Raw genomic sequence first — 25,814 nt, 5'->3', positions numbered from 1 at the left:
GTTCAGAAAATAGAAATATAGATATAATTTATGAATCATAGATACATGGTTTATGTAATGTTGCCACATTAGATAGAGAAATTACTTAATTTTTCTCATAGCCTTTTTGCCTTAATGTTGGCCATGTGAATGCTGCACGGAACTCTCCAGAAGGAGGCCGTGCTTCATAGTTTACTTACAAGGGGAATCTAAAAGCAAACCTGCATGAGGTAAAGCCCTGGTACAGCACTCCATTAATGTGCATTAAGTCTTAATTACTTGATGTGGAGTTAGACACACAGCTCAGTCTTTTTCATAAAGGTTGCTACAGATATACATGCTTAATTGTCCCTAGGCTGTAAAAAAAACAATATTAGCTCCTGGAGCTTTATTCTGCCTACGCTTTGTATTGCTGCTGTGATTAAAAAAAACAAAAAAAACTCCTATACACCGCTGTTTTTAATTGAGAGATATTTCTATTTACCTACATAGAAGCACTGTTTTTTATGTACTTATCGGTTTGTTTTATGCCAGATAGAGACTCGAGAGACTGTTAGAAGTGCATGCTGTGTTAAATAAACAGTGAGTGTGTGCAATAAAACATTTCAAGATATTTGAAACAAAATATACTACAGTATCATTATAGTTGTGGTCTATTGTAAACTACAGTTAATGGGAATTATATTATTATCATTTAACTTTCAGCAAATATAACCGTTTTAATGGTGTGTAAAAAATAATGTGTAATAATGGGTTTTATATACACTGCTCAAACATTGCCTAAGGCTTTTATCTGTGTATGGTGTAATGCTAAACAAACACACTAAAGGGGCTGAATTATTTTCAATGTAAGGTCCAATGATTTAATTCACTGGGGTTGACATAAAAAGAATAGGGGATAACTTCAAGTGCTAAAGGAAATATAAATGCATTTCAATTATGTCCTTCTACAGCTGGACCTAGAGGCATTAAGTAAGACAGAGCTGCATTAGTCACAAACCACGCTTCAAAACTGAAGGATAAAAAGACGCATGAGTCTGGGAGGGTCAAAGGTTGTAATGCTTGAGCTTAAATTGAAACAACACATGCATGTCGCAGCAGCTATCATCTTTCGTTTTTTTTTCCAAAAATAGAAAATGAAAATATAATATCAAATTAAATACCAAAATGCGACATACACTGATAACTATTATACACATTACATGTTATTAGAGTTTCTGTTATTATTATTATTATTATTATTATTATTATTATTATTATTATTTATTACAACTTCTAATAATGCTTTCTTAATTACATTTTAGTAATAGATATCTTATTGCTACTGTTTCAAAAGTGCTTTGTGCATTACTAATAACATTCTTACATTGATTGATTTCTATGACTGCCGGCAGTCACCATTTTCGCATCCTGTTTGTAATCTTCTGAAGAAAAAAACTAGAAGTGTCTGGTTTGATGTCATGCATGTTGGGCTTTAGCGATAAAGGGCTCTATTTTCCACTGTGATGTATTGTTTAAGGCATGACTTATTTGATTAAGTGAAGTAAAAAAAATGAACATTACCGTCCCACTTGCTGTAACATCGCCTGTTTCAGATTTTTCTCTTCTTCTTAAATGGCATTTATCTTCACACTTCAAGTCCTCTGCAATTGTCTAATCGAATTAAGTGAATGGGTGTTTTAAGCAGACGCAGGATTTCCATGTTATTTTCTTCTGCTTGTTAATGATTCACATGATAATATTAAGGAGAACTAAGACCAGCCCTTGTAATAAGGCAGCATTTATTTTAATTGACTCACAAAAAAGGAAGTCTTCCAGTGTGATTTATAAACATATCTTTTCCATTTAAAACGGGGAAAACATGCTCTCCCAAACATCTGATTTGCTTTCAGCGCATCCAATTATCGTGCTATTAAAATCCACAATTGTCTTATTAGATTATGCTTTTTTTTTTATACATAAAATAGATTTCATTATAAATTTAAGAGGGCGTGAAATAAGTCATATCAAATTAAGTGACATGAAGGCACAATGACACCTACTGCTTACTGCAAAGAAGCACAACCTAATTCATACCTTCTCAAAGCACTAACATATCCTCAGCAGAAGACAATGGTAATTAATCTAAACGTAGTTTTAAACAAGCAGTTGCTGAAGAAGGCAAGTTAGCAAATTCAGCCTCATCTGCATTTTAGTGATGGTAAGGGCTTGATTGACTTGATTAAGGGGTCATGGGTGATGTTATAAAAAGGGGAAGTAGTGATGTGATCTGTTCCTTTGTGAATGGTTACGTTAAATAACCAGAAGGAGAACCTGTGCTGTGAAACGTGAGTGTTTTGTTTGTTTTTGTTTGTCATTAATAATACTGTTTGTAATTATTAGGACGGCTAACACGATCCGGAGCTGTCACCAAAGGCCAGCACTAAACCCGGATCAACAACAGTGCACTTTTGTTGTCACTAAAGAACTGGTGTTTGTTCTTTGTATGTGTTACGTGTGGGTGAACTGAAACGGGACTGTTATTATTTCCGGGCAAACCTGAGGATTATAAATAAGCAATACACACCGCTGTGTTGCTTCATTAACATCGTTATTGTTTACTGTTGTTAGCCATCAGGAATTGAACAATACAATTAAACCTTCATTGCACCTGGATTATTGTTGTTTGTCTGAATATTGATCATCTGCACCTGCAGACTGTTAACCACTTTGCCACAATCATGGAACAATATAGGCCTTGGAGTTGTTTATTATCCAAAGGAGGTACAAGTTTATGTAACCCATACAAACATAACCAACTTGTCAGCCTTTTATTCCCGTAAATGTACTTACTTGAACACCTTCAAATTCAAATGTCACCTACTGGCATGTGTCTGTAAGCAATTTCATTTTGCATTGTACAGCAAAACAACCTAAACAAAGTAATTTAATCTGGTAACTACTGTAGCACTGTAATGCCAGTTAACCATTAGTTCCAGGAGCTCTTGTGCAACCTACAAATAAGGCAATTTAAAGAAGAAAGAAACTTACCGTCATGTTTATCCAAATCCTTCCATGCTTTACACGTTGTCCCAGCATTGACAGTTTCTGAGGAACTACTCAACTTAGTGCTGGGGTCCCGTTTGGGTTTGGGGGGAGGCTGTTTGCGTGAATTGACACCGTCATCATCTGCACCCCCAACTGAGTGCAGAGACTGTGACCTAACAGAAAACCCAACCCCGCAAGGGTGCGGTAGTCGGTCCTGTGGGGCAGGCATTGTCATAAATCCCATTCGGAAATGCTTTCCCACATAGCCACCATCGCCTCCTCTTGCAACGTCCTCCCCGATGCTGGAAGATAAGCAAAACAAGAGACTAATATACACAGACAGGCCAAAAACTGTATGTTATCAGTAACAAATAGATACCTTTGAGAGTATTTTTGTTAAAAACAATTACTAATAACTTTACATATTAAAAAAAAAAAAAAAAAAAAAAACTTATATTAATGAAACAGTAGAGTCCAGACATGAACAGTTTTTCATAATGTCAAATACAGTTTGAAAAATATAACTACAAAGTTGACATTAGCACACTGGAGCCTATTGCATAATTTAGCTTTTACTGTGTGCTTATTAAGGTTAATAGCAGCTGCAGTCTACAAAAGATGATTTATTGCTGTGAAATGTTCCAGTCAACCACTAGACATTTCTGGCTTTCAATCAAAAATGCAACTTGGGACCAAATGGAGCACAGCCATTTGACTAAATCAGAAACAAAATGTGTAACATAACATTTAACAGAGAAAAATGGAAACTAGTAGCCAAAAAGGAATCATAAAGCCAGATATAGGCATATTTAAGAAAAAAAAGTTAACAAAACAAAAATATATATTGCACCACAAATTAATACATTCTAAATTTGACACTTGATTCTCCCCTCACTTAATTAGTCTTCAATCCCAAGCTATTTATCAAATACATTCTTAATTTAGGGAAATATTTTATTTAAAAGCAACGCTCATACATATTGCATTGTACAGCCTTTTCCCCTCCTATAAAAATTATGTTTGCTTTTTTGTTCTTCGACATGCCTGGAAAGCAATTACAGAAGGTTAATGCACCATCACATTTTTGCAACTACAGTTGACAATGACATCTTTCATCTTCAACATTACACATTTATTTCAACAAGTACAACTCCCTCTGCATGATATTGCATTTGGAGGGGAGAACAAGTCTAGCTGGTGCTACATGACAAATCACCAGGCACGAGGACATGTACTGCTTTAAAGTCAATATTACAGGTTTTAAGTACAGCAACATGCCATCACAATTATTAAAATCACTAATAATCTGACTTAGACTTTTAGAGACATGGGAATGCTAAATCTTTCTCACTTTGTTTTATTTATACTGCATGTAAATGTAGTGGTGTCTGGTTTTCTAATGCGTCATGTAAAAAACCTGACTTTTTCACTGCTATATGATCAAAGCACTTTAGATGAGGGACTGTTGAGTTGACAAGACCAATTCATAGAAGACAGATTTGTGGTATGCATTAGCAGACACCTTAACTGGGCTGTGTTGAAGAAGTAAATTAATTTAGACCGCATGCAGCATTTAAAAAAGTGGTCTGTCACTCATAAGCCATTAAAAAGGTTGTATGATTGGGAAGTGTTGGATATGGCAGGGCTGTCCCTGCCTAATTGAAAGGAATGTGCAGCAGGTGGCCAGGTGTCAATTGAAAATTTGACAATCGGTTAACCGTGGCTAACCCTTGGTTCTTCATTGTGTGTGTGTGTGTGTGTGTGTGTGTGTGTTCTATGCTGTGCTAAGTAGAAACCCTCATCACTGCGTGTTTAACCAGGATGAGCTACGAACAATCACTGTGTGTGCAACCGGGATTCCACCAATGTTTATTTAGTTTATGGTAAGAAGAAGGTTCCTGGTGCGAGAGTAATGCACGGCCCCAGCTTGGCCAGCTTTCGTTTTCTTAGTTGTGGATCTGGACGCTTGTGCAGCGTTTGCAACTTCAAACTCTCTCTCTCTCTCTCGTTCTCTCAGTGGATACCCAGGGGGTCAAGAAGAGCTACTTCCTCGTAGTGACCCCTGGGCAACGTCTCTGACAGCAAAAAGCTCTTCAAATCAAACTTACTATGCAATGCTTAAGCAAAGCAATGTTGGGCTTGGTTAGTACTTGGATGGGAGACCACCTGGGAATACTGAGTGCTTAAGGCTGCATGTTAAGCTCATACAAATATATATATATATATATATATATATATATATATATATATATATATATAATGGACCACCAACACGTAACAGTGCACTTCTGTTACAATGCCATTTACCACTGGATAACTAAATAAAAAATGAAATACTTATTTTCAATCAAGCAAGATGAGATAGCTTGTTTATGTATTGCAGTATCACAAACAGGAGCTTTATTTTGTGTGGGTTTCTGGGGTCTACAAATTACACTTTGGTCAAATATTAAAATATAAATACAGAAAAAGTTTTTGAAGGGTTTGTAAATCTTTTACTACGATATCCTCTGTAATGCCTTTCTTAAAGAGTAAGCATTTTCAACCGTCTAGTTGTCTATCACAGATGACAGGTTAGATCAGCCAAAGTGTTGTTATAGAAGGTAGAACCAGTATCTTCTAGTAATCTACCACTTTGGGTGAAGTTTCCTTTTGTCTTACTGGCAATACACTCCACTGCATGGTGTTGACACTAATATCACTTTCGCTGATCTGTCATACATTGCATCATTTCTATTGCAGGCTACTATAACTGAAGAATTATTATTATTATTATTATTATTATTATTTATTATTATTATTATTAATTAAACTTGTTATTCATGGAATAAAACATAATCATTTGCACCTGACGTCACAAGTCACATGGCAGCTGCGTCAGGCGGCTTATTGACAGCCTCCTGTTTACCAGCGTTTTAAAAAAGTAAAATAGAAGGTGGTTGTAGCGTGTTTTGCTGTTGGATGCAGCAACAGACAAGGCTGAAAGCTGAATCTATCATTTTACCGCATACCAAAAGATGCTGAGAGACGAGAAAGATGGATTACTGCCATATATCGTAAAAACTGGAAGCCAACAAGGTACAGTCGTTTATGCAGCGAACACTTCATGGCAGGTAAGATTTTGCTTTTCAAAAATATATAACAGTTATGTTGTAATTCAAGTTAACCTCTATATATTTGTCATAATCGCATTAAAAGTAGATTTTTTTTTGTCACTAAATGTTTTATTTATTTATTTTAATGTGTAGGGTTCCCGCCAAGTCGCGCTAACAGTGCACTGGTGGGTCAGTTTTTTGTCGAGTCGACATTTCTAGTGTTTATTATGTATATAAAATACTGTACACTTTGCAGTCAAGCTGGTCTTATATAATGCGGTTCTCATACTACAGCGCTTCCCTTACCATTTGGGCCTACCAAAGAGGAAAACAATAATCATAAATGCGCGTGTAGAGTTTTGAAATGCGGTTTTACGATTGCTTCGAAATTTGATTGGGTGAGAAATTATACACAATGCAAGAAGTGGAGATTATAATTTCCAGACACTCCGGTAAATTTCATACCGAAACTAAATTAACGTGTTAGTTAGCCCTACAACTTTGCTAAAATGAATCCTATTGCTGAATTACTGTGCGCAACAAACAAGTCATTCTAATCAGTTCAACATACTGCCTCCGAACAGCTGAGCAATGTTACTGATTTGGAGAGTAATTGTATGTTTTAGCGATTTATTATTAACAAACAGAAAGTAAACAACTTTTACGTATTGGTGTCTGCAAATGAATAAATTAAATATTATTATAAATAATAATGAAATACATGAAAAGTAATACAAACATGTCACCCATCCGGATACTAAATACAGGTATGCATCAAGGCTTTTGTATGCCTTGCTATCTTGGCCGGTGTACAGGGAGGTGTTGTTTATTACGTGAAGCGTGAAGTCAGGCAGGGATGTAGTGGGTGCGTTAAGTGAGCCGCTCAAAAAGCACACTGAGCTAATTTAAATGATTTAACGCTCTGCTCCACGAAAGCGCTGAGCGACATTTAAAATGGAGAATAATAATTCTTTGCTTGTTTGTGTTTCTGAGGTGATGGTAGATGAAATGGTCCTGTGTGAAGTTATTATCCCCTGCTGTACCTCACTGAGTTTGGCACGCTGTTTGGACTGAACCTCATACTGGCTGTGTTTAATACTGACAATACCGACATTAATAATGAAAATTATGAACAATATTAATACTACAAACCTAATAATAATACATTAATAACCGTAAAACAGCTCTATTTTTTTTAAATTACCTTAAATGATACAAATTCGAAAACAACAATATTTGCCGTCTTATTTAGCCAATGAATACAGAACTTCATATGTCGAAACCAGTTAATCGTGCTTGACAAAGTTCTACGTCTTCGCAGATTGTCAATAGGACGTCCAAAGTGGCTGGCCACACTTCAGTCACGTGACTTGGTGACGTATGTGCATATCATAAATACCATTACAGGCAAATTATAACAAGTTCAACACATTTTTTAATCAGAAAAAAAAAAAAAAAAAAAAAAATTAGAAAAAAAAGTTATAAGTATAGTAAAACAAATAGAGGTAACTGAAGAACATCTTTGTGTAGAATGGCTTTGTGGATGACGTCATACCCGGAAGAAGCAGCTCACAGAATAACAGATTGGGGTATAAAAAGGGCCGCGGCGCACTAAATATAATAAAGGTTTAGACAAAACAAAAGCCTTTTATAAAACAAAAGGCACGAGGGCCAACACAGACAAACAAGTAATAATTATTATAATAATTAAGTAGCAGATATTATTATTATTATTATTATTATTATTATTATTATTATTATTATTATTATTATTATTATTATTATTTTCCCATCTCCTTGCTCGCTCGCTGTTACTCCACTCCTGAACACAGCCAAAGCTGCAGGTCTTTTATATTATGGTAGATGGATTAACTGGCTAGATCTTGTTAACCCCTCAGCCATAGTCTGCACGAGTTTGCAAAAGATGTGTGACAGTCAGCTAATCCAATAATTACTAGCCGACAAGGTATTAAAATACAAAACAATAACAAACAATGGCGGACGCCACCTCGCTCGTCCTGCCAAACATTAATACATAATAAAACAACAAATACAGTTGTGAAATCAGTTGTGTTGAAAAACGACAGCAACCTGGGTTCCGATTCTCAACAATATGGTATACAAGTGAAATACATCACAGTAACTGCTGACTTCAATGTGTATTGAAATGCATTGAGCAGGTTTGTTCAGGTGGACTGATCTGAGTGCGCGACTGCCTCCTTGACTGTCTGGATTCAGCTGATGGAGAAGAGAAGAATACTAAAAAGATAAGGCAATGCATTTAGCATTATAAAAAATAAAGGTGCAGAGCGTGATTATTGTAGTGATTTCAAATGTCCAAGTGCATTAAACATGTAAGTAAGCACTAATGTTTTTTTAACCTTACCCTGCTAGAAAATAATACATTCAAACTGCAGTATAAAAAATAGAATATCTAAAACAAATAAATACTCACTCAGCATTAATAAGTTTTTCCAGCACATTTGTAGCTTCTAAGGCTAGGCAGAAGAACACATTCAATAAAATGCGGTTGAAAGCTTAAAATCTTATTTTTAATTTTTTTTAAAAAATATATTTTTATAAATGTAGAGTCATTTTATAAGTGTAATAACCCACGATCTTATTTGGGTTCATACCCTGTCATGGGTTATTGTTGTGGAGTTTCTGACCCCACAGAAAAAACAGTTCTGATATCACTGGTTACAAGGAGAACAAGAGTAAAGAATAATCCAGATACACTCTGTGGAAGAGAGCTCCAAATCCCCACCCTGAGTATAGTTCTGAGTCATCCAGCACTAAGAGGTCACCATAAATAAAGCTTTTGTAAGTGATTAGTTTGCGACTGTATAATTGAAATTGTAATGGCTTCGATTGGAAATCGAAAAAGAAAGCTCTTATCTGGTTCAAAAGCTACACCGTAAATCACTGGGAACATTAATTAAATGGGCAGTCCGCTCCTCTTTCGGTAAGTGCTGTCCGTGTTGGTGAGAGAAGATGAAATCAAGATAAATGTACCCCTTAATAAAATGCATTTTTGCTGTAATTACTCCAGTGCGGTCTGCAGATTTTTAATTGTGTTCCTCATATATCTATTAGTCCTAAACCCTTATTATATAAAGGTTGTAATAGAAAAAAATGGTAATGGTATAAATAAATCCTGTTAGTCTGTAAAGATCTGTTTGGCATCACCATTGTTCAGGCAGAAGAAACCCAAATGTTACAGACATTGATTTTTAGGCTGATTATTGACACAGGACATACATCCAATAGGATGTAAACCATTTGGAACTAGATACTAATCCAGGATAACACACCACAAGTTCAAGTATGCATTTGTTTTGGGGTCTTATCCATAAGAAGGCTGGTTCAGTGGATTAACTGGGTATTTGTTTTAGATTCAGATCCAAGACAATTAACTTTACCTACAAAATGTAATTAACTTGCATATGGAACATATCTGTATAATATAAATTATACAAGTAAAAGTAACACTAAATCGTACTAAGTCAATACTAATTATGCTTATTCTTAAAACACAGGGTGCTGCAATGGGAATCTAATGGCTAGGAATCGTGCTGTCAGACAGAATCAGTAATAAATAATAAAAAGACCAGTCAGTCCATTCAAATACAGGGTTAAAAATGAAACTAAAAATGAAATTTAGAAAAGGACATTGATAAACACATGTATTTCACACCAGGGGTCTTTTAGTCATGCATCTAGTGTCTGCTAACTGTTATGGACAGGAATACAGTCATGCTGCCTCACTATCTTGCATTTTCCTGACAGTCAGGCATCTGATATATGGCAACTAATTGACCACATAGGATTCTAGGCTTTTAATATTTCTCGCCCGCCTGTCTTTTTGCTATCACATTAACATCCATTTCATTTCCTACAGCAGCATTAAATTTGACTTTAGTGAGACTGACAGAATCAGATTAAAAAGGCTAAATTTAGGGAGGCTAGGTGGCACAGCAGGTTAAATCACAAGGCTTTCAATCCTTTTCTCTAGAGATCTGGGTTCAAGGCTGGCCTTGGATGTGTTTGTATGTCTCAAAGGTGCTCTCGGTGTACAGTAGTACACATCACTATTTGACACAATGGACAGTTTTGTGTGCAGGCAGAAAGCAGTCTCTTATGAAGTGTGATCCTCTGTGGTGTGAGTAATTTTTACTTGGACAGGTGCTGATTACAGTATTGGAAATTGCTTCCTGTCCCTGCTTAGGTCCAACCGAGACAAAAACCAGAGAAAAGAAGACTTGTACTAAAACTAGTGTGGATGTGAAAAAAAAAAAACAAGTAATAGTAAAGTAAAAGAGCAGCCCATACTAAACAAGCACAAAGCAGAGGCAGAGATCGGAATTCAGGGGAACTGAAAACTAGGCTATTTGAAATATTGAAAAAGGTATAGTTTTCTGAAGATGCCAAACGAATCCCATAATGCCTTGCTTCGAGTGTGAATTTAAATGATTCAAATTAGCCTTTTAAAGGTTTACTTAAAAAAAAAAAAAAAAAAATAATGAAGAGAAACTGAATTGTCCAGCCTCGGTTGAGGAGTTCAATGAGTCGAGAGAGAGCAGAGACAAGGAGTCATTAGTAACAGCAGGAGCTGCTGCCTCAGCTGGGCTTCACTGCAAGCCACCTCATCACTGTGCTCCCTGGTAATAACACTGTCTGTGGGGCTGGATCTGCCTGCACTTTTACAAGTAAAGTATCGTGCTAATATGCCACTTTAATTTGCAAATTAATGTATATACTTACTTAATTGGTAATGCAGTAATTTTAAATGTCAAAGTAGCAATCACTAGTGAGCATGCTTAATTGCCAATGTATTGTTAAGTTTGACAGCTAAAATAGTCATGCTATATTAACCCCCATAACAACTAACAGGAATTATATTGTAAATATCCGTTTCTTAGTAATATAGTCAGTAGGGGTGAGGGTTATGAGCTAGGACAGAATATTACAAGACTTAGTAACATTACAGTATGTAATAATTAGTGGCAGTTACTATTGGTTGATAATATAATGCATTACTGCTAACAATTCTAAATCCATAGTTGTTGAAAAAATACGGGCCAAGCAGCCCTAATATACTAATGAACTGGTCTTTAAAAAAACAACAGGCAGGTTGGACAGAGATCAACCACGCTTTTTTACTGGTATACCACAGCAAAGGCATAGTGAAATAGAATAAAGCCCAGTACAACAGTGAAATCATACTAAAATGACTAACCATGGTAGGTATAAGCACTCATCACCCTTAAAAACATATACAAATCAGGGATAACAAAAGCATTATAAGGGGGCCCGAAATTTGAAATTAATACAAATAATGATATAACAAAATACAGAATTGAGATGGTGGATTAGAACAAAGTGCACTCAATTTTATTGACAAACACTACAAATGAAATGTTTCTCTGTTGGTTATTTTTAATTTTTTTTGCTATTGTAACCTTGTAAATAGCATAATGAGCAATTCCCCTAATGGCTACTGACATCTGATGTCAACTCAATAAGTAAATTAACTATCCTTGCCCCTCCACATAATGTTAATTTGGAAGGTTTACTGCATAATCCAGCTGTGCATCATCCGCTCATAAGCTGGCTCAGAGTTTTAGACGATTTCTATTTTATTAAAACAAAACAAAACAAAAAAAAAAACATGCTTGTCCTAGCAAAGTAAACAGGGTTGTTATTATTTGTTTATTATACTTTTCCAATATGCTTTACTGGATATTTAGTGTAAGGTAGCCTGATAGTAATTGATACCATATGTGCATGTTTTCATTAATTCAATGAATTAAAAAAAAAAAAAAAAAGACTTATATTTAAAATCCTAAATCCCCTATTTATATAACCCTACCATACTGCATGTTTGTATGTTACATTTATCTAAACTGAGAGCTTATGATTGATTGTAAGAAGTTATGCAATTCTGATGTACTGCGCACAAATCTGGTCATTAATTTTTTTCTATACTTACTTCCACTCTCCCCTAGTGTTTTTGGTAAACGAAAATAGACCATTAGTAATAAAAACAGACTACAGTGCTACTGTAGTGATACAGAGATTCATTAAAGGACGTGTGATTTTGATGGTTTTAAAGTATGTGAATTGCTGCAATATCTGATGTGTTGCATTGAGTTATAATAATACAGTGCAGAGAAGGGTGACCTTTTTTTGGCAGATAAAATGTTCATCATTTGGTAGTCCATTTGCTGTGTGATCACTATTCTAAATAGGAACAACAATAGGGATATTTATTTAAAAGCATGAGTGCCATATGGACTTAAAGAAATCTGGTTGTTCTGCAGCATTTGATTTCACTTGATCTCATTTAGAATTCTACCAAGAAGCATTCTGCCACAGGTAGCTAAGATTTTTTCTACTTCAATATGCAGGTCACTTACTTTAGCAGTCATGTGACAATGAGATGAGACAATGACTATGTTGCATTTTTTTTTAAGTCCGTCTAAGATCCAGCATCTTAATGAATAAAAATTAAACCAGACAGTTCCATATTACAACACACATGTTGACCTAATATAAAATGGTGATAGTCAATGTGACTGTTGTTTTCTTGCCCTGTTATCTGTTTAATTACAAATTAAATTTACTTCATTCTCACATTGTCAGTCAAAAGGTCTGTGTTGATTAACGGTAGTACTTGTTTGACCTGAATTCTAAATCATTCACAGTGTAAAACTCCACATGTTATTTCACTGTGAGTACATAGAACACAGAATGGCCACCCATTGGTTAGCTGCTAAAATCTGCCTAGCAACACACTCCAGTGACACAGAAACCAAACATGTAGCACACAAAAAGTCAACTGTAACTGCAGCCAGGAAAATCACCCCCACTACCAAATCAACTGGTCTGTTAAGCTTCCACACGATAAACAAAAACATAATATATACATACAACATATCTGTTTAAACTGTTTTATAAACTGGAAAAACACCACAGTGACAGATGATACTATTAAACATTAACTAAAGTAAACATGTGTTATTACTGCTAAGTTACAACAACAAGGACCCTCAAGGAAATACATATCTGGCAACAGCGACTTAATGGTGATACCAGTAAAAAGAGGCATGTTTCTTCCTTGGCGTACTGCTTTGCAGACAGCAGATACAACTCATAGTAACCATTTTCTTAGATCTGCCATAGCCAGTATGACACATTGTAATACACACCACTGCAAAGTAGCAGTCTGGCATTGTTGTAGTTCTATCTCTGATGCTCATACAAGATCTATACTTTCTTTTTGTAAAATGGAATTAACAGCCTGTGTTCAACTATCCAAAATCACTCAAATAAAAATGAAGAAAAAAACAGCAACATTAGCAGAGACCAAGGGACCCTTTCCTGTATCTGTACATCTGAGGTCTAAATGCTTTTAATATACCTATCTGTATGCTGAATACCAAACTATAGGCCTCTCTGGTTATATATTCTACTTATAAATAAATAGAACCTATTCTCTAAATAGAACCTCTACATTCTTCAGAGAAATAATTGAGTCGCAGAATGTAAGCTCTATCAGAACGCCCCCCAATTCTAGCAGCATGGGAGCAGTATTGGTAGCTTAGCAACAAATGAAATGCTTTTGGCAAAACAGAGAGAAAAAATGAGTGCTTCATAGAGCATGAATATAGACACCCCACACGTGCATGGCCAAAAAATGAGTGAAATGCAATATTAATATGTTTCCCAAAAGAATAATCTCAATTTAGATGTATGATAGAGATATTAACCCTTCTCCACAGTCCCACAGTAGAGTCATTTTGGTGAAATGTATTCAGCATGTAATCTTTCCCAAGGGCACTGCATTACTTTGTATTGAGAGAAGTGGTTAAATACAAAATAAAAAATATTTAATGTGTGAAAATTCTGTGCAATAAAAAATTTCAAAACGCAAATAGCCACATACAAGAGATTTTAATGGCCCCGATATGTTTATGGGAGACAGTTCTCCCTACAGTCTAATTCTCTGAATTTGCTGTGCAGGCTGGATCAATATTGGGCTGACTCAGCTTAGGGAACCAGTAAAGCATTTCTTCTGCTTCTGCTGCACAATAGCAATGACCATAATGGTGTTCTATTAGACTACAAGAAAGACTTATCTGCACCTATAAAAAACTTTATTAATCACTAACATAAAGGACCATTGTTTGATTCCCTGTACATTTCATTACTTTACATACTACTTTATGCATGTCCAGTTTTGTAGAGTTTAATCAATTACTTGATAAACTGCATATGCTACACCATGGTAGCATAATACATGTAACCTGTCCCCATGATTTCAAGGTATTTCCTTGGAATTTTGGGAAAGGCTGTGTTTGTTTATGTATATAATGAACAATAGTATCTTATTTATATTTTAAAAATGGTTTTGATAACAATTCACTATCCTGTACAAGATAGTACAGGTAACAAAAGGAATATATGTATAAAGGGAGTTTTGTTCAGACAGCTAGCAAGCATGTGTCTGTGTTTTTAGTCTGTCTTTTGCTGCTTTATTTGAGTGTTTGGGAAAATTGGAAGACGGAGAAGAATTTTAGGGAATGACTGTCTAACTCTGGTCTCCATGTGTCTGCATTCGGATTAGAGTTACATCGGATTTAAACCCTCTTAGAGTGCCTGGAGAAATCCCACAATTTGTGAATAAGTTACCCTTTGGGGAAACAACATACACAAAGTAGTAGTAAAAAATTGATTTTAGTGTAATGGAGCGTGTTGATATAGTAATGTAGTTGGACAAGTGAATGTTCCAGTTTTGTAGGGCACATGGAGCTGATTTTTGAACGGTAGTTGGAACGTTCCATTGTTACACACTGCATTCCAAGTAACTGACTTCAATGCTGAAAATGTTTTCGATTGCTAGAGGCACACTTGTGACTGAAGTGTGGCATGTCACGTGCAATATTTCACTCTTTGACATCTTACACAGATTTCAAAAGGTCACTTTCTACATTCTTTCAAAAAACATATTTCTTCTTAGTGTAGAAACGATTAAAATCGTTCCTAAAATGAATTCTGCCTGGCCATTAAGCATTAAATAAAACAACTTGGTGTTGTTTTTCCGATACTTTACAAATATATTCTATCAAATGAAATACAGTAATACCAGCACTAGAGGTTTTCAATGTCATCTGTGTTATCAAATTCAATAATAAAGAACTACCATAGCTCAAAGGTGTTAAGTGAGTGGGGAAAGAATGCCTGTACTGGTCTTGAGCCATTTTTACATGCTAACCGAATGGATGCCATTGACAAGTTGAGGGGTATGTACTGTCATTTTAAAGCATTTCAAGCAGAACGGTCTGTGCCTCCCACAAAGAGTTACAATTCCTTTGGAACAGGACGCTTAACATTGTTCTTGAAAAGCTAATCCCACATGCTAACGCTCCCACTATATAGGCGTAGGATGGAAGTGAAAAAGAGAAAGATATTTTAAAAAAGAATGACTCAGATTGTCATTGAGAGTGGGAGTGTGACATAGGCATTGGCAGATCAGACAGCACTTCTGAAGGAAAAAGAGATTAACTTCAAATTAAACAGCCTAATGCAAATCATACTTTTAAGTGCATTATTGGTACAGCCAACGGATACAAAGTTCTTCCTAAAGTAAAAACAATTGAATATTACTGGGTACAATATATATATATATATATATATATATATATATATATATATATATATATATATATATATATATAATGTACCCATGGCAGCCATATAGATTTTCTTCATTGTTAAGATCATTATAACAGAGCTCTGGGATTAATTTGCTATTCCCTTTATTTCTATCCCTCACATTCTTATTTTTCACTCGATATGTCTCAATGTTTTCAAATTATTTGCCCTTTAAAGCAGTTCCTTATCATAAACTGCACGTATCGAAACATTAGTCAGAGCTTCAGTAATGAAGTGAAAGCTTGTTACATAGATTATCCTTTAAATTGAGAAGTCATTTCGGTATTAATGTCCTCTTCCTTTGTATCCATGGAGGCAGGTGGTCCATAAAGGTACAGCCCCAAATGATTTCATATGCATTAGCAGAAGAACCTGTATGGAACACAATCTTACTTTAATCCAATATGCTTCAAAACCTTAATCCAATCACACTCAGCATCCATATCCACTAAATGTATTGAAATTGTTCTCTCTGATCTTGCCTTTGATATACCATACGATATGCATCTGAAGTTGTCAGACCTTTTCAGATCTTACATCAGGAACTGGACTCCTGAAAAACATCCTTCACTTTGATATTTCTCCCCTGTCCCTTCCCCACAACTGTCACCCTGTTGTTAAATGCTTTCAGCAGAACCAAGATGCATTGCACATAGGTAGTCAGATCAACACTAAAGCTTGGTCAGCTGTTTTTATATTAACGTACATCACTGTCAGTGTGAAGTGCATGAAGGCTTTTCTTTCCAGAGATTTTGTAGTTTAAAGAGCATACTTGAAAATGATCTAACCCTTTTAAAAATCAAGGGATTTTCTATTCTAAATCCGTTTCTATTTTCCATTACAGCTCATTCTATATATATATTCTATTTATCAAGTATGGCCTAAATAAGGGACATGCCTAATAATACATTTTGACATTTGGGAATGTAACATGAAATACTGTACTTTTATTATAGTACACTGTATTATTATGGCTCAAGGTAGACTTTTGCAGTATAATTTTATAGTTTCTTTGTTTAAATGATATTAAATAAAATATCTAAATTATGTTCATATAGTTTTTTTTTTTTTTTTTTTTTTTTTTTTTAATTGTCTCAATCCTAAAATTCTAAGTGATGCAAAACATTTGGCCACAGCTGGATATGTCAAATATATGATAAGTGGCGCCCCATGGGTGTTTTGCCTTAAGTTGTATATTAATAAATATATTCATTAATAAGTCACTTTGATAATTAGACAATTCATTTCCTTAGGAGGTGACAGGGGTTGTAGCTACAAATAATTCCAAGAATCTCACAGACCCCAAAATACACCTACTGTGCAAGCCAATTTCTTAGTAGATGATTTTATGCTTTGCTCTGATACCATACCATCCTAGTGTTACCAAACCTTGTGGTGACTTCTCTTATGCCACATGCCTTCCTATTCTTTACAGCCTGTAATATGCTACATGGCATAGTTATTTATCAAATCCATTTTTGTACTGAGACGATTTTATATTGTGAGTCAAAGGTAATTGCTTTGAATGAATGAAAATATATACATCAAGCTAGCAGACAGAAGTGAAGCAGGTAACAGCCATTTTGAATCTGTACATTTCCCAGGCAATTGTTATGATTGCAAAACTAAGGTATAGACCTGCCATAGGCACTTATGCTGCATCTTGTGGGTTTTCATAGCTCTGAAAAAAACACACATTAAGATTAAAAAGCAACCATCTTGGTTTTATTAACGTTATGTACGCAGTCGTATTTCAAATTCGTACTATACGTTTGAAAATGAACAGGACCATTTTCAAATCACTTTCAACCGAGTCCAAGTGGCAGGTGAAAAAGGGGTTTGCATGCCTGGCCTGCAAGATGTGCCCTCTGTTCAGCTTCTATAGTTACAACCTGGTCGGGCTCTCCAATGTGATTGCCAATTACCCAGAAAGACCTTCAAAATCATGGATTAAAAATTCAGCTTCTTTGACCCAGGGAAACGTATTATAGGTAAACAATGACCTGCGAATCCTCTTAGTGTCAGGTATACCTCTATAGCTGTGCTAAATTGGCAGTGTTAATTTGCGCTCAGTCGAAGCACACATTTTACCCCATCCCAACCCACTAAAGCAAGAGAGGCTTATCTGGTGAGGCAGAAATAACTTGTGTTGACTAAGTGTCTTGACTTTATATTATATTATTATTATATGACATAATGAAATAGCAGGTATCGAGCTATAACTTCATCGTCAGGGAGATCAAAAAGTATAATGCAGACCCTAAATACTCTCCCATCTCCTCAGTACTCTCCCTCTGTTCCTGGGTTGTTCAGGAAGGTTAGGAGCCTGCACTCTTCATTGTAAGAAATATGTTATGACTGCTGCCATAATGCCCTTTCCTGTCAGCTGCTTTCTGACTTTTTCTTTGCAACCACATAAGACCAATTTGAGATCTGACTTATTTGTGGACCCTTTTAGAGCTGGCACAGCTCTTCTGCCACTTCATAAATCTAATTTTAATATTACAGACTACAAATGAGCCCCACCTACAGTTTACCCATGCATATTATTAAGATTTTACACGCCTTAAAGTGCATAGCTAATGAGCAAGAGTGCATTGCATTGCAGAGTGCATTTTAGAAGTGCAAACACAACCTTAACTTGCCTAAAGTGTCATAAGGAGTAATTTTATGGCTGGGGTAATGTCGGTGCTATGGTCTTAATGCTGTTGCAAATGCTTAAAAAGCCTTTAAGTGTTAAATGATCACTGTTTCTACAATTACTAGATGCCAGTCCTTGATGGTAAAAGATGCCAAGTATTGGCATCTTTTAAAGTACTGAGTGAGTGTTTGGTCATTTGCTGAATGATTTCTATCTTACATTTTTCTGTTGATTTCTTTCTAAAAAAAAATGTGTTCACTGCCATCAACAGATTACTTGATCAATTAATGGGAGAATAAAAAAGTAGGTTTCAGATCGCTACAAAAAGTGACTATTGCAAAAATGTATTAGGTTACAAATATCACCAAAGACATATCTAAATGCAGCTGTTGCAGTATTTTAAAGACTAACATAGTTTGGAGGGAAAACAAAATATTTAATCAATCTAAATTTGCACAGCAACAATGAAAGTATAAACTTCCAGCTGATCTTTATTATAATTATGAACTAGGCAATGTTTTATTTACACAAACAATATAATTTTACAGGGACTTCTAAATGATTTGTATTGTATACTAACTAATATGATCTGAACTAATAATTTGCGACTTGTATGCATTAAAATGGCAAGTTAGTGAAGTGTCTCTAGTGGTGACATTCTCTCATAATCCTGAAATGACTGGAAAGAGACTGCTCTCTATTCTCCATTTCAAAGCTCAATGTAGTCAAAAGCCTCACATGTCTGATTCTGTTTAAAGGAAATCAATACATTATTTCAGAAAAACATCAGAAATAGCTGGACAATGTTGCTAAATCTACAGCTGAAAATGGAGACTAAACAGATGTTTCAACTTTTCATTTCATTCATAGATGAAAAAAGATAAGAATGTATCAGACACTGCTGTGCACAGGTGAATTATGGTGTACTTTTTACTGTTGTCAACACGTTTTCAGAAACAGGAATAAACAATATTGTTTTGGAAGCTTGTAAGCATATTTAAGGGCCCAATCAAAGTGATTTCTGAAAAATGTAGCTGTACAATCTGATCTGTTAAATAGAAGTAAAACTCGATGCTCAGATCATGGCATCAATTAGAATTTCCCTGAAAACACCAGCAAAAGTAAATTGAATTGGCATTTTCTTTTTCTTTCAGATTTTTGTGCTAATAATGGTTTGGGGTTAAAATCTTTGAGAATCTAATGAAGTGTGTCTGCATCACTTAGGTGACTGTAATCCACGGGAACGTGTTTTTTAAAATGTACATTTACCCTTTAATACATGTGAATACAAGTAGAACATTGCAACCAGTATATCTTGAGTCTCTGAGTGAGATGGGAAAATATGGAGCTCCCTCTCAACAACAGTTAAACATAATAAAAGGTGGATTTTACATTTCCTCTAAATAATTCTCTGGCATGAAATGAAGCAAACATTCTTTATGGAGAAAAATAAATAAATAAACAAAAAACTTTCATGGTGCTATGCATTTTGTTCACACTTAATGACTCAGAAGACTCCTGTGCTTTACAAAGGAAAAATACTCATTTACAACCACAGATCCCTAGACAAATGAACAAATGAGATAGACATTTCCTTTCACATTTTTTTTTTTTTTACATAAATGTAAATGCATTTCTGCTGATAATGAAATAAAACTGAAAGATATTCATTGATGTATTCTGGCACAATTAAACTCCTCTCCTTTGGGGCAGTATCCTGTTTTTAAAGCATCCCTCCTGATAGTGGTGCAACCAGATCTTTGGCAACTGATCTGTTACTAGGCAGAAGACAACCTCTGCCTGCTAGCTGTATGATTTTATTCAGTATCTAAGGCTTTTACACTAAATCTCTGCTTTGTAACAGATTTTTCATCAGTTACTGCAAAAATTACGTCATCTGATTGACCTACTTGTGGTCTTCATGAAACAAATATCTAGCACTTTTATATCTCTGGCTCCTCGAAATGTACAGTATGTTTAATGTTTGCAACAGTCGATGGCATTCTTAAAAATGTTATATTGTAATTCCAGGTAAGATTCCTCTGCTCCTGTTAAAGCTAGAGCCGTATTAGCAGAAAAAAAAAATGGGATGTCATCAACGAATCTAAATAGGATGGATGCAAATACATAACATCACCATATCACATTGTGTCTGCTTTATACAGTATGCATGGTGGAATCATTTGGATCAACACAAGCCCATAACCCACCTTCTAATCATTTTTATAACAGTTATGTAGCCAAAACTTATTTTGCCATTTTTTGTGAAAATACATTATATGAACTGTCTTTCTTTTTGATAGCCATGACTATGAATGTTGATACAACACAGTACATTGCTATGGTTGTATCCAATAGTAACCAACGATGCAATCTGGTTTATTGCATTTACACTGTGTCAATTTCATGTCAACATGAATAGGATTCAAGTTGATATTGCAGGTTGATGTTATTTTAACCCTAGCAATGCTGCCAGAAATTGTCTTTGACTTGACCTCGGACACCAGCATCCAGGCTAATAGACTTATCGAACAGCTATTCAGAATTATATGCTTCCCCCACCCCCCCATCTTCTTTCATCAGGAGTCGTGATTGAGTGAACAAAATCCCATGAGAACTTGAAATCACAAACATTACAATAAAATAATAAAACAAATAACTAACTTGCTGTAGGAATGCATTTTTTAAAATTGTAATTGCAATCATATTTTAATGGTTGCTGTTAAAATCTTCAACCTCTGGAATATTACTAAGGGAAGAGTCATATTAAGGAACCCAAGTAAATAATTACATTTTATTTTGCAAATGGATCTAATCTAAATCTCATTAAGGTTGTCAGGCCTGATAAAACTCTTAGTGAATAATTTAGGGGCTAAATGATCTGTGACAAGACATAAAAAAGAGTTGGTTAGAGTATAGGAGGACCTCTATGCAGGGAAAAGGAACCGCAGTGATTTCAACCATCTTCAGCAGTCATTCATCAATTGATAGTTTGAGGAACCAGCAGGACATGAAGCAACATTTAATTAGGATTGTCCCAGACATTAGGATTGTCCCAATGTGAACAAGACTTACTTTTCTTTATTTCATTGGTGCTGTTATTGTCACACAATTAGAACTGTTCTGCAAACATACGTTTAAAAACCAGGTTTGTTGCCAGCATTATTAATTAAACAGTGGCTGTATTTAAATCTACTAACAGTTAGATACATTGAAATGACCCAAAAGTGAGCTTTAAGATTTGAACTCAACACTTTGTTCTGTTCTGTTTCATCTGGTGAATTTGAATAGATAGGCTTTAGAAATTTCATTTTACTTACCGTTTTATTGCTTCTTCCTGCCTCCGCTTTTTCTCATGTTTCTCTTTCAGGTAAGCTAAGTTGGTTTCATTCCTCATTCGGTCATTTTCCCTGGCAATGTCTGAGGCATTCTGTATAACCAAACCATCGTATGCTCTGAGTCCTCTGTCTTCAACGTACTGGAAAAATCGAGTTAAAGTGGCTTCTTCTTCTTTTGAATTCATTGTTTCTCAAAGGCAACCAGAAAGTGCTTCCTGCAGAAAAGTATAAATATAAAACAATCTAAAATATAAAAAAAGCTATAACTGTTTTTTGTTTTGTTTGTTTTTTTTGTTTTTTGAATTACACTGGTTTGATTTTTTTTTTTCATGTTAATTTAGTCCATGTATTTAAAATATTGCTCCCTATTATTATATAACATTTTACTGTATCTGGTAATCTATATTGCTATATTTCCCTTGCATATTCCCCTTGAAGTGCTCTGATTTGAAAGAAAGCATTCCCTTTGAATGTAAGAGTAGCATCATACCACTGACATTTTCATCATACAAGGTGCATACTGGAACTCCTTTGTTATTAAACTTAGTTACATATTAATGGTTATTAGGTAAGATGTTTATCAATTCAGATTAACTTTTAAAAAATTTCCAACATATGTTGCTAATGCTAGGAGACTTTAATTATCAAATATTTATAAAATTGGTGTATAAAACAATGAAAACAACATAACTGTATACTGTTATTATGTAAATATACTAAAGACAATTTTGTAAAATAATTGTACTAGTTTATATTTATATAATGGGATTTGTGATAGGACATTGGTTTCTGTATTTGTATAGATGACCAAACATATGCTAGTTTTGATGGCACATTAAAATTATTTTGTTTTACATTTCTGCTTAATTCTTAAGTCTGATCATTAATGAGTACTGTATAGAAAAGATGTTTGGACAAATGTCCAATTAGATTCTGAGGGATTATTCTAATTAATCCATTGTGATGACCAAACATTGCATACAGCAATTCTTTGGCTCAAAGAATTGATTTCTTTATTTTTTTATTTTTTAGCTTGTGGAAATTGGAACACTTCCTGGTCTTACATCTGAAATTCTCTGCATAAATTAAATGTACAGAAATGCTGTTTATGGCACTGCTGATGCTGGTCTGTGGAAAGGATTTAGCTTTGTTGATTTCCAAAGATTATCAGTAATCCACCTTTTAATCCTCTAGCCCTTCCTCATGTTTGGAGATGCCCGGGAGGCATTTCCCTAGTAGTCCTAGTAATCTAGATGGTTATTTCTCTTTTTAAAATATCAATAGTGTAGTAAACATATGTACAAAGAACCCAAAGCAACAGAAACTCCAATTCAGAATAGTACAGAAAGTGTAAGCTACAATATATGTACCCATATATGTACAAACCCATATCTGCACTGTTTGTGGAAGGTCTCAATCTGATTTTAAATGAATAACCATATTTTTGTAATCATGGGCTATTTAATCAGGACTTCAAAGAGTTAAAAGGTATACTTACAAAAAAATGCTGAATCTAGCTTTGTGAAGTAAGCTGGTTAATTTCTTCTTAGCAAAGCCCTTTTCTGCAGTTAACTTCAGTGCATGTAAAAAGGTAGATTTCAGCACCATAACAAACAGGCCAGTTAATGGCTCAAAAATAAATATTCTTCACTTTTGGGGTCATGTGTTCATACAGAAAAGGCTTGGAGCAGCTCCTTGGAATCCCATATTAGTGTTAATTTGACTGTAACCATCTTCATGTCTGCAAAGCAATTCCTTTTCAAATTGGTTGCAAAAGATTTCAATGGTGTAATGGAACCAAACAGTGCTTCTTTAATCCCCCATCACAGAGAAAAGAGACAAGGGGCAGCTGCAAATTGTACCTTGCCTGGATGTCCAGAAAAGAGGAAGCTGTATGCTTTTTTTATCCACTTTACCACACAGCACAGAACAACACAACCTAATGCAGACACATCAGGCTCATTCGCAAGCTTCATTTGCACATGGTAGTGGCGAGACCTACTTTCAAGAAAGATGCTTCCTCATGCCCCTTAGATACAGAAGGTTGGGAGCCGCCTGGCTTGTGGCATCATCTCTCTCCTGTGACCACCTCCGGCAGGCTTGCAATCTTTAGCTGCCTCAGTCTGTCAAAGCTGCAGCAGCAGATTAATCAGGGATTCGTAATTGTAAAACACGAGACAAAGAGCAAGCCTACCTTCAACGGCGAAGCAAATCTCATCCCTTTTTAGCGCTCTCTCTCTGTCTGGGTTGCAATCTGTCAACATTCACCAGCCTTCTCAGACTGCATTCCAGTACCATGGACAGCTCCTGCCTAGGCCAGTCTTTGACAGAGGGGAACGGGGGAAGCAAATGAATGAAAGGCGATCTTACTCCGCTTCAGATTTCAGCTCCCAGGGGTGCAGTTCCTCATTAGAGCCTCCTGCCTAGGCAACAGCTTCTCTCCTGCTTTTTATGTCTGCATGCACAAATTCTTACCAGCAAACAGGAAAGCAAAAAAAAAAAAAAGGATTACATGCTAGACATCATTTACACAGGATTGAATAACTACCAAACAACTATAGATGAAAGAAAGATGCAGATGAAAAAAAATTAAAGCAATATAAAGAGTAACTCTTTTGACATGGGCACCTACTGAACAACAGTGTGATGCACACAGAATTAGTGCTGATGCAGGTTACGTTGTTACAGCTGGGGAGTAGGAGGAGCTTATTCATTGCATCAAATACACCTGCTTTCAGATCACCTGCGCCTCTCAGCCACAAGTTCTATTTTGTCAGGTTTCTAGAAATAATAAAAATAGTGTTCTTGCCGCAGTGCTTATTGGCTAATCATACTAAGTGCATGCAGAATGATGGAGTGCCTTTGAAATCTCCCCTGATGTATATGATGCATATCCTCCTCTGGTCTTGTTGTAGCAGTCTTTGGGAGCTGAGTGCACTAAGAATCTGCTATAAAAGGGTGCTTGAAATGCAGATCTTTAAATGGAGGTCCTGAAATTAGGTCTTTACAAAAAGTGCACTATAATTGAAGATGAGTGTGTTGAGTTGTATACACATTTACAATAAGTCAGTGCATAATGATCGGGCCTAATAGAAATACTAACTTTAAAAAACAGATCTTAACTTTGACAATTACTAGCCAGGCAAGTGTGTTATATGAAGGCACATGGGGCTGTAGTAATCAAGTGCATGGGAATAAATTTTGTGTCTTTATATTAACCCACAACTTTACCTGTTACTCATTTTGCAGTGTTAACAGTTATATGTTTCTTTCACAAACAAAAATGATTCAAACTCTACTGTCAACCTATAATCATACAGTACACCTCTATTAGAACACCTGATACCTTTGACATCAACAACAAGAACAGTGTATTACTATTATTAATAATAATAATAATAATAATAATAATAATAAATAATAATAATAATAATAATAATAATGTATGACAGCAACATTGATTTAAACAAAATAAACACTGTATATTACCATGCTGTTCTTTATTGTCAAGTAAAAAAAAAAAAATGTATACAGTACTTGATTAAATCATTTTGATTAGATTCCCATTAAATACATCTTCTATGCAACAGAAATACTCGTTTGCATGGTCTAGCTTTCTGAGTATCCCTCACAATAATAAAAACAAAGACTTCCTTATCAGCAAGCAAACCCAGAAGCAAATCCGATGGTCCCTTCAATTTCTGATCCAGCACAGCTTGGAGAAAAAAAAAAAAAAAAACACTATTCACAAAAGTATACATATTTAATAAAAAGACAAAAAAGTAATCCTTTTCTGTATTTAACACTAAATGCTGCTGGATTTAAATATATACTGTGTATATATTTACCCTGCCTGCTTCTTTTTTTGCACATATTAAAAAAATAAATAGATAAATAAGAAATGGGCTGTCTGGATCATCTCATCAGTCAGCCACACTAAGAGACCAAATGAAGAGTCGCTACCATTTTCAGTTCCATTCTATTATATCGTCTTCCTCAGTTAATTACCTTTATGTT

The 25,814-nt window shown here is 35.2% G+C and overlaps 1 protein-coding gene across 2 annotated transcripts in view; it reads right to left on the bottom strand.

The window, feature by feature from the left end:
- Window positions 1-24,347, bottom strand: part of LOC121326555 (neuronal tyrosine-phosphorylated phosphoinositide-3-kinase adapter 2-like) — a 48,155-nt gene extending 23,808 nt beyond the window's left edge. Inside the window, exons 1-3 of one of the 2 annotated variants that reach the window (XM_041269892.1) lie at window positions 23,296-24,347; window positions 21,780-22,012; window positions 3,010-3,308 (exon numbers count right to left, since the gene is read on the bottom strand). In XM_041269892.1, coding sequence (XP_041125826.1) covers window positions 3,010-3,308; window positions 21,780-21,982 — 502 coding nt within the window. In that variant the 5' untranslated portion in view covers window positions 21,983-22,012; window positions 23,296-24,347. The remainder of the gene's footprint in view (window positions 1-3,009; window positions 3,309-21,779; window positions 22,013-23,295) is intronic. The other variant, XM_041269891.1, reaches the window with a different exon arrangement.
- Between the last annotated feature and the right edge of the window lie 1,467 nt (window positions 24,348-25,814).

The sequence above is a fragment of the Polyodon spathula genome, chromosome 14, assembly GCF_017654505.1.
Source record: "Polyodon spathula isolate WHYD16114869_AA chromosome 14, ASM1765450v1, whole genome shotgun sequence".
In the NCBI taxonomy this organism is placed as follows: Eukaryota; Metazoa; Chordata; class Actinopteri; order Acipenseriformes; family Polyodontidae; genus Polyodon; species Polyodon spathula.
The sequence above is the reverse complement of the archived record's forward strand: the minus strand, read 5'-3'. Positions and strand labels throughout refer to the sequence as shown.